Source organism: Calidris pugnax, unplaced genomic scaffold, assembly GCF_001431845.1.
Source record: "Calidris pugnax isolate Ruff unplaced genomic scaffold, ASM143184v1 scaffold196, whole genome shotgun sequence".
Lineage (NCBI taxonomy): Eukaryota > Metazoa > Chordata > Aves > Charadriiformes > Scolopacidae > Calidris > Calidris pugnax.
Genome location: NW_015091042.1, coordinates 3,089,209 through 3,102,871, shown reverse-complemented (window position 1 = coordinate 3,102,871; position 13,663 = coordinate 3,089,209). Strand labels below are relative to the sequence as shown.

Here is a 13,663-nt window from a genome sequence, read left to right as displayed (position 1 = left end):
CCTCAACCCCCCGCTTTCGGTTTCAGAGCGCGCAGTTCGTTTTCAGATGTTTAATTGTCCTTCCCTTCTCCGTAGAGTCTCTAAGTTGGCTTAGCTATGGCTACTAGCCTAGAGTGCCCGCCCCCGATATGTAAGTAGGGAGAGAGCTGAAGCAAGGGTAATGAGGTGGTTTATTTATTTACGTATTTATTTAAGCTTTTAGTGTAAGTCTAAAGGTCAGTAGTACATCCAACATATTTTAGCAAAGTCTTTTTTTTTTTTTAAATAATATAAATTTCTTTGTTGCTATTTACACTACTGGAGTACAGATTCAGTGTAGTTCTTGCCATTTTTTTTTAAATTGAGCACTTTTTTTTTGTATTATAGCCTGATCTAGCATCCAGCCTGATCTTCAATATCCTGAGATCTTAAAATCGTTAGAAATCTTTATAGAAGTCCTTGACATTCCTTTAATTATAGGGTGTGAGAGAGCTTTGACATATTACCTCGAAGAAAGATGTGATGTAGTAATTCTGATAACGTTAATACACTTTTGTGTTCTTGAGATTATTTTTTTTTCTTTTTATAGAAGAAAAAAGCACGTTTGTGGCTCTTAGTAACAGATTAATTAAATTTTTTTTTCCAGGATCACACGAAACAAAGATCAGGGTAGAGCTCCCACTTGATTCAAGTAGATTCTGTGGTTTTTGAAAGGGGAATAAGGTTATCTGATAGTTGCTTTCATTACTTGTTCTTGTTATTAAATGGTACTTATATTTTAAAGACTTCTAACTAGTAGTTTAAGGGAAAGACACTTCAAAATAAATTTGAAGAAAATAAATTATAAGAATTTGCAAATCTAGCTAACTTGCCAACACTGGAGAAGACAAGAATAAATTTTTTTGTTTTGGCCCTGTTTTAATTTAATGAGCATTCTGATGAGGCACTGCCTTATCAGGTATTTAGTATACCCAAAGTTAAATCCTGGATTCCCTTTTTGTCCTCCTCCAGCCCTGTTGGTGTAGGATTGGAGCAGCAGTGTGACAGTTGTACTCTGTTTTAACTTTTTAATTGTAAAACTTGCATCTGTAGGCTGTAATGTCTGACAAATGCTGGTTGGTTTCTATGCAATGGGAAGGATGCTTAACTAGGCCAGATAAAACGGCAACATCGGTAGTAATCCTTTAAATTTAGACACAGATACCAGTTTGTTAACTTCTTGGGACATTACTGCTTAGCATAAATCTCTTGTCTGTAATGGTTGTCTAGTCAGATTGGAAGCAGTTAAAACAGAAGCTAAAAGCTCGTTTATTTGCTCTGTAAAAGCGTGCCTGTGCTAAAGGCTAGTATAAAACTTGAAAACTAGAAATAATTATCCTTCTGAAGATGCTAGTTAGAAGTGACACCTATTCATTAGAGGAAAAATACATAGCTAAGCTTTCTCTAAATTATTTTAAACTGCTAATGAGTTGTACCCTTGCTGTACAGCAGAAATTTTGGAACAGTGATCCCATGCTTTCTCATAATTTGGCCCAATACCTGCTTCCCTTTATTGAATAAGTAATAGGAACCATTTCATGTAGGATTAGTATCGGTTCTGCTATAGAATTTTCTTTTCTCAAGACGTATATTATTTAGTATGGACTCAAACTTGGGCTAAGCCTTTTTAAGCTTCAAATGCTCTACGTAATTTTCATGTCTTCTGTTTGTTTGACTTTGTTAAGAGGCAGTTTAACTCTGTGGAAAACCAGAATTATTTTATATTCTTTAGCAGCCGATGGCTGTCTTGCTCTAGTGACCTGGTTGTAGAGTATAGAGCCCCTTCCTAAATAAGGGTGTGGGGGTTTTTTATTATTTTTGTTTAAACTGTGAATGTAAATGTTTTTGCTCGGAGGAAGTTGAAGTTACCCTCTTATGACTAGGGAGGTGGAGTAAGGTACTCTGGAAAACTGCATTACAAATTGTAGAAAGATAAGAAACAGTCTTGTTCCTTACCATTGCTTGCTAAAAAAAGGTTTTTTTAAATAGTAGCAGTTCATGCAATTAGGCTATATATGGCAGGTATAATAAGGTTTTGGTATTTTTGTAATGTGGATGCCATTCTGAAACAACAGTCTGTTTAATGGAATGGTGCCCTAAAGGAAGTTATTCTGAATCAGGTGTTCCAGGAAAGTTTTCCCTTTATGTAGATAAGGCCATGAAGAGATGGAAAGAAACTTTTTTGAGAGAGAAGAAACAAAAATCTTGCTTTGGTCCTGTATTATTCAATACACTTATGATCTTGCAGAGATCTGCAGGAGGTACACAATTCTGTAGCCAGATGTTGAAAATTTAAATATTGGCTAAATGCACTGTATAAGAATGAAAGTAATCTTTTCTGCTCTCAGTTGAAAGTTAACATGTGAGGGTACTAATCTTGTTATTTTTGAGGCTCTGAAGATATTTTTCCATTAGGTAAACAAAATTAAAAAAAAAACAAAAACCCCACGCAAGAGCAAGAAAAACAGTCAATTATGTTAATCTGACTTTCTGTTGAAAACAAATGTCACTAATAGGTTTGAAAAGATAAGGCTGGGTTTTTTTTTCTGTTGCTTGCTTTTGTTTAGCCTTTTTATGGTGCTTATCTAGATTAGGTTCATTATCATCCTCCTCCTTCCCCCCCAGTTATTAACTCTTTGAAATAAGCTCTGTTTCCTGTATTTTAAAACTCTAAAACACAGTGCCTCTCTAACAGTGGCCTTTTGCAATTGAAATCATGGGAAAACAGTCACCCAAGGCAGTCAGAGATAGTGTCTTCACAGGGAGGAGGCTAGGTCTGTGATAGGCCTTAGGCTGGTATCTGTCCATGGGGCCAGGGAGGCTGGGTCATCGATGGTCCTGAATGACAGGTTCTTGGCAGTGAGATTGCCAGAGGCTCCCCTCTGAGAAAGGGATCTTTAAAGAGAGCTTTTCTCACTGACCCAGCATACCTGGTTGTCTTTTAGACTAGCAAGACAGCCACTTAAACTCTTGTATGTTATGGGGGGGAAAAACTTTATCAAATTGCAAGCTAATGGCATTAGACATTCTTTTTTAAATTGTATATCTACCATTTAAGGTGTGGGGTGAATGATGTTGCAAAGCAGATAGGCACTCTTCTTGCTTCTTGAAAATAAAACCTTGTAGGTCCTCTCAGGTCATTTTCTGAAGCGTATGTCAAATTTTACTTTGTGGAACTTCAGAAAATAACTGCATTATAGCTTTTCACATTTCCAGTTTTCCTGGGTTTTGGTGGTAATTCCCAACTCTGGAAATGTGAGCTATCAGTTTATTTCTGGTAATTAAAGATGTATGGAGAAATCTACTTGAAAAATGAAGAACTGGGTGATCTCTCAATGCCTCTTCTCTACAAGCAGATTACCTAAGCCAAGAAAATATTCAGTGTTCACTGTGACCATTACTGAAAATCTGTAGGTGTTTCACAGAATACTGTAATTGTTTGAGCCATCTGTCTGTTAACTGCCTTCATATATGAATCTGCCTTAAAGAGTATCTTTGATGAGTTGTGTTAGCATTTTTTGTGTCTGTGCAGTGGTAAAATGTTCACTATTAATTAGCCTGTTACCTTCTAGCTCCAATGGCGATTCCTCCATCATATGTAGACCTTGGCAAATCTGCCAGAGATATCTTCAATAAAGGATATGGTAAGAACAGTACCTTTTCTAAACCGTGTTGTTTGTGGTGCAGCAATGAATTGGCCTTTTAAGACTCTGTATAAAATTGAATGCTCAAATGCCTGTGTTTCTGGGGAGGGGAGAGGTGCGTTACTTTTATACCATTACCACCAACTAACAGCTCACTGTGGGCTTCCTGTGGGCTGTTTTGATGTGAAGTCTGTTAAATCTTACTGCTTTAGCCACATAAATGTCAGATGTGTACAAGTATGCAAGAATGTAAGCATCAAGTGAAATTTAACTTAGGAGTACTCTTTATTTGCCAGTCTGTATGTGCCACAACATTTGTTGATACAGAAAAGGATATGTACCACTGTAACACTGCTTTGGAATAGAAAATGGGATAAGGAGTCCTTCAGCATTTTAAAATGCTTAAATACCAGGCAGTGGCATAGTTAAATTCTGCTTTCTTACAGTGCTGTTTCTTTCTGGTCTTTGGGAATGCATATTGCCAAGGCTGTTGTTCAGCTCTATAAGGGTAACAACGTGAATTGTCACTCCCATAAACTCTACTTATATTACAGTTCCAATGGCTATACATTTCCCACTTTTGCAGTTTTTTTTTACTTTGAGATATTTCTTCTTGGTGCTGAGAGATTAATTTTATGCATTGTGGTAGCTCTTCAAATGGCATTGACTGCAAAGCTGATGCCATCCTGGGAACAGAAAAGAATGGGTTTTGTCTGTCGCTAAATTGACTCTTGGAAGTCATTGTTTGGAAGTTATATACACAGTGTACAACTGAGAGGCTACTCACCACTTTCTATGTGGTTGTGATAGAACAGAACTCCTGGTTTGTTCTAGAGTAACCTCCTCTACCCGCTGTGGCCTATATAATTCGAGTGTTACTGGAGTCAGCCAATGGCTGTTTTTATATCTGTATATGTGAGGCACGCTGCTGAGGTGGGCTGGAATGCCACCTTCTTGGAAAATGTGCATGGTCTTAGTTAAAGCCTATCAACGTAACTTTGACTTCTGTCTCTTAAGGTTTTGGGTTGGTGAAACTGGATGTGAAAACAAAATCTGCAACCGGAGTGGTAAGTTTAAATATCTTTTATTAATTAATGTTTTTCTGCATATGTTCTTATATTTAATTAGAAAGGACACCTTCTAGATGGTGTTAAGTAGTTTATAGGTTATATGAATGATAAACTTTGGGTGTAAAATAATTTTAGATCTGACTTCATTCTGAATGTAACAAGGGTATCACACTGTTTAGTACTTTTCATAAAATAAAAATTTTTTTTAGTTGTGTCTTACACGTAAGTCTTACAGTCTTCATTGTATCTTACATATTAAAGGTGATTTATGTGTGAAGGTGAACAAACAGCTGACACGCTTTTGAAGTATTTTAATATATCAATCATAGTACATAGAATTTATTTTAAAGTCTTTTGTGTTACTGTTTGTATTTGGTGGAAGTTTCTGGCATCTTAATGGTTGTGTGAAGCAGTTGGCAGTGAATTAGCACGTTGAATCTTTGGCTCCTCTTTAAAGGTATTAAAGTGTTGCAATAACGTTCCATGCAAGATATCTTGGTCACGCAAGCCTCCTGTAACTTTTATCTATTTCTAGAGCAGACTTCGCAAGATATAAAGATAGATTTATTTATTTTTTCCGTAACTGGAAGCTTTAACAGTGTAACTGGCTGTTAGAAACAAAGGGTGTGGGTTATATACTGTGTTTTTTCTAGAAGTGTAGATCCCAACTGAAGCACAGTTTACAGGAGCCCTATTATAGGTGTAGTTCTTATTTTAGCTTGTTTCTTTTGGGGAGTACTGGTAATACTGGTAAAACTCTCTGAAAAATCCAGGCCGTCATGTGAATCCCATATCAGTTCTAGAGCCATCCTTTCCAGGAGGAGAAAGTGCTGGCATGTATGTACTGCAGATGTTTTAAAGCAGAGATAAGAGATAATGTAATAATTAGCGGCTCTTGAAGCTGTTACCACACTGGTTGGTGTCACAGCATAGCACAGAGCATGAAGTTAAAGCTGAAGGTGTTTGGACTTGAAGTTTTGTAGTCCCTGTCACTGGCCAAGAAATAGATCTTACTATAATTATGTAGCTGTGCGGGTGGTTTAGTGGTTTGCTAACGTAATTCAAGTAAATGTCTCAGCCATGGTTAGATTTGGTCGGCCACCATTAAAGAACAGGCTTATGTGCTCTTGTGATGTGCAGTGGGTCGTGGGCTATGAGAATATGAGTGCATATGGACTGGTGATTTCAAATCTGTGTTTCCTTCTGCATGAAGTGAGTGTGAGGAGTTGATGTAAAAATAATACTGTGCATGGAGGAAGACAGAGAGCAAAACTTGGATTTATTTGTTGAAAGTTGAAATAATAAACTTTTTAAACCATAAGGGCAATAGTGTATTTCAGTGAAAAGAGCTCCCTGTTTGCAAACCAGACTGCTACTAGATATTGCCTTTAATTTCTGAATAGCAGTACACAGGAATTACTCATTCCGTTCTTTGTGAGAATCCAAATAGTCAGAGACCTCAGGGACTACTTAGTTTAATAAGGGGATGTGAGTGATACTGCTAACTTGTAAATACTTCAAGCATTCCAAGTAAGACTCTACCAGAAGCATAAAATCAGACTGTTGCCTTGGCTCACAATTCAAACATGAGTGTTCTTCCTGTGTACCATTGAACCAAAGTGTCAGGGGAATAGGAATTTTATAGATGTCAGTAAAACCATGTGTACTTGTGTGAAAGGCTGGGGCATTAGTTAGACTGAGAACTCTCTCAAAAAGCAACAAAACCCCCAAAACAAACAAAAAAATGAGCCACCACCCACCCCACTCCCAATATGAAACATGATGGCATTCTGTGACATTTTACAGCTGTACATAATTTATCTTTGGAGGTGCTTGACTGGAATAATGAAAATACATATGTGCTCCTTAAGGAATTTTACTGGAATTGCATTATGTGGCTTATAGCGTTCTTGGCTCTTTGTTTGAATTTTAATTCGCTCATTAGGAGTATCAGACTTAACCTTATATTTCAAGAACTTCTTTCTGCTTTTAAGGTGAATACTTATGGTAACTACTGCCTTGCTTCCAAGTTATGTTGCAAACCTGTGCCTTTTGTAATGGTGGCAGAAACACTGCAGTTGAGATGGAGCTTGGGGAGGCTTCCATGTGGTCATGAATCATTTAGCTCTTCTTGAGTGTGTCACTCCTCCTTTCTCCACAAGTTGTTAAACTTTTTGCATAGAATAGCAAGATCTTAGTATTTGCTGAAGAAAAGCCTTTTCTCTTTCTGCGTTGTGTAATGCTTTCAGGATCACATGTATCTTCTGTATAACATAGACACTGTCCTTTTTAGGAATTCACAACATCTGGTTCATCGAACACAGACACTGGAAAAGTGAACGGGAGCTTGGAGACCAAATACAAGTGGGCTGAGTATGGGCTGACTTTCACAGAAAAATGGAACACAGATAACACTCTGGGAACAGAAATTGCAATTGAAGATCAGGTAATAAGATTAAGATATAGATACTCTCAGATAAAGAGTATTTATTTGTTTTACCGAACTAGCGGAACTGAATTTATACCTTCTCCCCCTTCAATTAGATTGCCAAAGGCTTGAAGTTGACATTTGATACAACTTTCTCACCAAATACAGGGTAAGAATTCTTTACCTTTTTACCTTATTTAGGGCAGTAACAAAGTAACAACAGTCGTGGTCAGTAAATGTTTCTGGTCTGTTGTATTGACAGAGATGTTTGTATGGTTTGCTGTTGATCCAAATTAACAAATCCCAGTGCTAAAGGCTTCTGCTCCTTATTTTACGGGGTTAGTAGTGGACATTTCACAACAGCCCACTTTGCTTATTTTCTGGGATAAAATTACTTGGAAGATTGCAGGAGGCATGAAAGTGTCTACATCCATCACAAAATGCCCCGTGCTTTCCAGCTGTGGGCTAGCTGTGCTTTGGCCCAATCTAGGGGGTGTGTTGTGTAGAGTCATACAGCTTGAATTTAGCAGTTTGTTGTGGAAGATCAAGCTTTGTCTTAAGATAACTGTTTTTCTGTTTCAGAAAGAAAAGCGGTAAAATTAAGTCAGCTTATAAACGTGAATGCCTAAACCTAGGCTGTGATGTTGACTTCGATTTTGCTGGACCTGCAATCCATGGTTCAGCTGTCTTTGGTTACGAGGGCTGGCTTGCTGGTTATCAGATGACTTTTGATAGTGCCAAATCAAAATTGACAAGAAATAACTTCTCTGTGGGTTACAAGACTGGAGACTTCCAACTGCACACTAATGTGTAAGTACTGAAAATTTATAGAAGCAGGTTTTCTCTACCTTTCCCTCTGGTCAGAATACAAACGCTTGAAATACCAAGAGGTGCTTGTAAGGCCTTTAAGTGGAGTGCATTTTTCAACAGGAAATGCTGGATAAATGATAAATGTTACTTTGTATCTCTCTTTTTCAAAACAGTAAATACCTGTACCTTGTTAGTGCTTACAGCATAATATTGATACAACTTAACCAAATACAGAAGTACATCTGAATTGGAAGTGCTGTAGTTCAGTTATGAGTTGATCATAAGCTTTTCCATTACATTAATTAACCAAATACAGAAGTACATCTGAATTGGAAGTGCTGTAGTTCAGTTATGAGCTGATCATAATGCTTTTTCCAGCTTTTCCATTACATTAGATTGCATCTGACTCTAATTTCAGGGCAGTAGATTTGTTAGAGGTAGTAATTAGCGTAGCACTGGTAGGCCAGTAGTAGTTGCTGGAGCAAGACTTAGAGCTTTGCTTTTGGATGTTTTGAGTAGGCTCATCGTCTTGCCTGTCTGGGCTGAAGAGTGTGTGAAACACTTAGAGTGTAACTAAACAAGTGTAAGACATCCTTTTTAATGAACTTTCTTCCAGAATTACTGCCTTTAGATCTTAAATATTCTTTAGACCATGCTGATCAAAACCTACTGAAGAAAATGGCGTTGTCAATTTAAGTTAATAAAAATTGGTGTTACTCCAGTGTGTTTAGTTAGGAAATAACTTGACTTTTGAGGTAGAAGTTTGTCCCTTTTGGAGGGAGGAGTTGGGTGCTGGATTTGTGGAAGTTGAGGGATATGGGAGGAAGCTACAAAATGCTTTATAGTCTGGGCTGTAAGACTTAAATTTCAGTTTACTAATGCCAAACACTGTGGATTTTTAAAAATGTCATCTAATTCTTTAGGAATATCATATGTATTTGGTAATCATAGTCAGGGAATGGGCATTCTGAATTCTATTAACATTTACATCTAATTCTTTAGGAATATCATATGTATTCGGTAATCCATCTAATTCTTTAGGAATATCATATGTATTTGGTAATCATAGAATTCAGAATGCCCATTCCCTGACTATTAACATTTCTCTTCTAGTTTTGTAAGGAGTGATCTGGAATTATATTCAAGTACTTAGTGCAACATTAGTGTGAGAATTAGCTATAGCACTCTGAAATACCTTTTTTATTTTTCTTCCTTATTCAAGTACTTAGTGCAACATTAGTGTGAGAATTAGCTGTAGCACTCTGAAATACTTTTTTTTTTTTTTCCTCCCATCACTTATTGCAGTTTAATTTTGCCCTGAAGCCTTTGTTCATCTCACCTTCTCCTGTTGAAAAATGTGAAACAACTCAAACTTTTGGAATGCTTATTTGAATGAAAATTTGAAGTAGTTACAAAAACTGTTTGAGTTATTCGACTATAGGAAACTTAACTTTTTTTTCTTAATTTGTGCAGCAACGATGGTTCAGAATTTGGTGGGTCAATTTACCAGAAAGTGAGCGACAATCTTGAAACTGCTGTAAACCTGGCTTGGACAGCAGGGAGCAACAGCACTCGCTTTGGCATTGCGGCTAAATACAAGTTGGATTCCACTGCTTCTGTCTCTGTGAGTATAACTCCAGCCAGAAGGGTTATGCTAAGCACGGTGTATTTTCAGTTTCTGCTAATTCGTGTGCTATTAGTGCAAAAGGAGGTAGTAGGTCAGGAAGTCTTGTATGAATTACTCTTCCAATTCAGGCAGTTAATTATAACCAGCAGTATTTAAATTCTGTGATTTTGCATACAGCAAAGTCTCTTTTAGAGTCTGACTGTCAAATGTTGTGCTACTCTAGAGGACAATGTATTTATATATAAAAAAAAAAATATTGAAAATCCCCCTTCATGTCTAGTTCTGTAAGTTCACAGAATTTTTTTAAAACCAGTTTTTGGGGAGCTCTGTCATGTTCTCATGGTAAGAACTCTGGTGGTACCGGTTAAAGGTGATATGCAGAAATGTTTTCTGTATGTTGAACCTGGATTGTTGCATTACTTCCTCTATAGGATTATCACAAAGTGAGATAAATAATTCTGCACATAGTGTTTATGATAATGTTATGAACTTTTTTCTGCTTGCCTGATCGGACCTGCAAGATACTAATTCTTTTGTAATAATGTGAACATGGAGGAGTCTTCTGAGGTGGCTTGTTTTGGGAGTCTGTGGTGGTAAATTTCTGTGGGCTTCTGAGAAGGGGGGAATGGGGAAGTTCACCTGCCAGACTTCATCCCAGTAACAGTTCTCCCTGCCATTACATTCTGTCTGCTCTTAAATATGTTAGTTGAGGGGCAAGGGTGTAGCTGGGAAGTGAGAACCCAGTAAGCACAGAGCTATTGAAAGAGCAAGTAACATTTGGTTAAATTGATAATGGTGATGTTGCCATAGTTATTCTAGTTTCTAAGTCTTAATAAAGAACTAATCAGTTATAACGTTTCAATTGCTTTTGTCTTGTTTTTCTTTTTCTAGGCAAAAGTGAACAATTCTAGTCTAGTTGGAGTGGGTTACACCCAGACCCTGAGGCCAGGTAAGGGTTATCACATGAATTACATCACATGTATCTTTAGTGCATCCCAAAGAAAATCTTTGAGATCTATGCATTTATTTGCACCTGTTTCCCTTATTCACAATAACTTTGTCTTGAAGATAAAATAGATGTTTTACAGTAGCTTATGTTGCAGATCAAAACTTCTACTAAACCAGACAAATTCCATTGTATCTAACGGTATTTCTGCATCATGTTCCTCATTTATTTGTGTAGGAGCGGACTGTGTTGTGTTTGATAGCTTAGCTTTAGGCTGTGCAAAGCAGTCTTTTTTTAGCATTGCTTTCTCCAGTTATATCATATTGAATGACAGCAGGTCTTGAAATAATGATTGATTGTCAAAAGAACTTCCTGCTATTTAATAAAAAACCTCCAGAACTTTTACTTGTTCTGTTTAAATATGAAAGTACCTGTTAATGCTGTATTACCATTGGTTAGTTCCTTATTTGAAAACCAGTAAAAAATCATAGTTTCATTCCATCCCTTCCTTGGTACAAGTGTCTATGCATAATTTTCGTTCTTCCTTTCATACCTTAATGTAGAAAAGGAGAGCTCTTGTGTACTTACTGGCTAGAGACTTTGTATATCTGCTTTGTAAAATAATATTTATAAAAACTGTCTAGCTTGATTTACGTGGCTAGCTTTCAACAGATTTCCGGGGTAAATAGGTTCTTCTGTAGAAATCTTTAGAGGAAGGTGATGAAATAGAAAAAGAGCTCTAGTTGGGACTTGTAATGGCAGAGATTGAGCTGCATGAAAGCTACTCTGATTTGATGTTGTAAACATGCTCTTTAAAAATCTTACAGGTGTGAAGCTTACACTCTCTGCCCTGATAGATGGAAAGAGCATCAATGCTGGTGGCCATAAACTTGGTCTTGGCCTGGAATTGGAGGCTTAAAAAGGCGAAGAAACTGCTGCAGAGAAGGGATATCAGAAGAATTTGGCCTTAAAATGTATTTCCAATGTGACCAGCAGGCTTTTTTTTCCCAAGAAGGATGACCTAGAACAAGAGCTGTATTTGAAGTATTTAGACAGTTACTTGTTAGCTGGTTTCTAGTTAAATTGGTTACCCATCTAGTTAAAATTCTGCATTAGTGCAGTCACTTAAACATTATTTAAATGTATTTAACTGTTTAATGCGCTACCCACAAATAATGAAATAGACATTTATGAAAACTGTACAATTGTGTGCATGTTTGTTTTTATGTTCCTTTTAACATTTGATATTGCCATTGAATGAAAAATAGATCAGTGGATGTTTTGAAACGAGGTCAACGGTTTTGTTAAATCACCTTAAGTAGAAATACATTTGGTATCCCAAGACAAATTATGAATAAAACAAGTACACACACATACTTGTGCCTCAGATATTTTAAGAGTTAAGATATGAGGGTAGTGCTCAGTTAGTTTTAACTTTTAACTTAATCCAAGAAGTAGTGCTCTATACCTTTGTGCAATTAAGAACCCCCACCCATGACACCATTGAGTACAGATGGTTTTCACTGAACAGCTGGACTCCTCGAGCAAGTTGAATGTGCTTTTTCTGTCAGGTAAGACTTGTCATGACACAATGGTTTACTTCCCCCTGTGTTCCATGGGCAAGATTTACTGCATCACTAGGTTGGCCTCCTGATGCAGAGAGTGCAGGATGGTGTACTTGACACACTGAGACATTTAAGAACTGCTCCTTGATGCTTTTGCCCAAGGGGTGAAAAACCTCACCACAAACACACCTTTTGCTTATATTTGTATGAAGTGAGACGTATCTCTGCAACTGAATGTAACAGTATAATGGTGTAACAGCCTGCTTATCCCAACTGCTGTGAGAGGTTTCTGCTTAAAAATGACTGAAATAAAGGCTTAATTTTAAATGGAGACAGGAAAATGCATCCGATTTTGCTTTCCTAATAAATCTTGGCAGCATATCCATTTTAAGTTCAGGAACATGTGAAATAATGGAGAAACTCTCATGTTTTTCCAGGATAGAATTAGGAGATAATGAAAGTACAAGAGATATTTGGTCTGGGAACGTAACATCCCTCAAGGTCAAACATAACTAGCTGTGAATGCTTTTTGGTGTACTTGACACACTGAGACATTTAAGAACTGCTCCTTGATGCTTTTGCCCAAGGGGTGAAAAACCTCACCACAAACACACCTTTTGCTTATATTTGTATGAAGTGAGACGTATCTCTGCAACTGAATGTAACAGTATAATGGTGTAACAGCCTGCTTATCCCAACTGCTGTGAGAGGTTTCTGCTTAAAAATGACTGAAATAAAGGCTTAATTTTAAATGGAGACAGGAAAATGCATCCGATTTTGCTTTCCTAATAAATCTTGGCAGCATATCCATTTTAAGTTCAGGAACATGTGAAATAATGGAGAAACTCTCATGTTTTTCCAGGATAGAATTAGGAGATAATGAAAGTACAAGAGATATTTGGTCTGGGAACGTAACATCCCTCAAGGTCAAACTTAACTAGCTGTGAATGCTTTTGATGTGGAATATATTAAGTACATGTAGTTACAGTGCTTACGTTTAAGAATGGGGGCTTGCTGGGTTCAGAGGAGTGCCTGGAGCCTACTTACAATCTCTCATAGCTGAGAAGGGTATGGTGATCCTTAGCCTTGCAGGATGTGGTTCACAGCAGCTTCCTTCATAAGGCAGGTGGCTAGTTTAGGATCAGGAAACTTTATCTCTGGTTTGCAAGCTGTGTTTGGTTCATGCTGGATTAGACTTAACCCCCATAAAAGTCACAGTGATTTGCTTGAGGTCTTGTTCCATCCTGCGTTGTTGCCCTCGTGCACAAGCTGCCTCTGTTGAGGCTTCAGCTGTGGAAAAGCTGAGCCACCTTCTTTGCAGAAGGTAGAGCAGAGCTTAAGCTTCCAGCTCAGGCCCCCGCAGGTGTGCTATTGCATTTGACCAGTTCTGTTACAGGACAAAGAGGAGGTTTGGCAGCATTTATTCTTTGGAATACTTTTTCTGCTGTTGTCACTAAATGCCCTTTCCTGAGGAGCATTTCCACCACTTGGTGACAGAAGAAGCACATAAGGTGCAATTTGTTACTCGTTAACAGTCATAAATGGTATTTTTAGT

The 13,663-nt window shown here is 37.4% G+C and overlaps 1 protein-coding gene across 2 annotated transcripts; it reads left to right on the top strand.

Moving 5' to 3' along the window:
* The first annotated feature begins 73 nt into the window (after positions 1–73).
* On the top strand, positions 74–12,439 carry VDAC2 (voltage-dependent anion channel 2). 2 transcript variants are annotated; one of them, XM_014956298.1, is made up of 9 exons: positions 74–130; positions 3,591–3,662; positions 4,680–4,729; positions 7,026–7,178; positions 7,277–7,329; positions 7,743–7,970; positions 9,444–9,594; positions 10,489–10,546; positions 11,371–12,439. In XM_014956298.1, the coding sequence occupies exons 1-9, from the start codon at positions 97–99 to the stop codon at positions 11,460–11,462; spliced, it is 891 nt and encodes a 296-aa protein (XP_014811784.1). In that variant the 5' UTR covers positions 74–96; the 3' UTR covers positions 11,463–12,439. The 2 variants fall into 2 exon arrangements, with proteins under 2 accessions (XP_014811784.1, XP_014811785.1); XM_014956299.1 differs by lacking the exon at positions 74–130 and adding an exon at positions 140–157.
* The last annotated feature ends 1,224 nt before the right edge of the window (positions 12,440–13,663 follow it).

Coding starts and splice junctions, on each gene's coding strand:
- VDAC2 (XM_014956298.1), top strand. CDS start 97: ATGGCTACTAGCCTAGAGTGCCCGCCCCCGATAT. Junction 4,730..7,025: donor CAAAATCTGCAACCGGAGTG/GTAAGTTTAAAT, acceptor TGTCCTTTTTAG/GAATTCACAACATCTGGTTC. Junction 10,547..11,370: donor CACCCAGACCCTGAGGCCAG/GTAAGGGTTATC, acceptor AAAATCTTACAG/GTGTGAAGCTTACACTCTCT.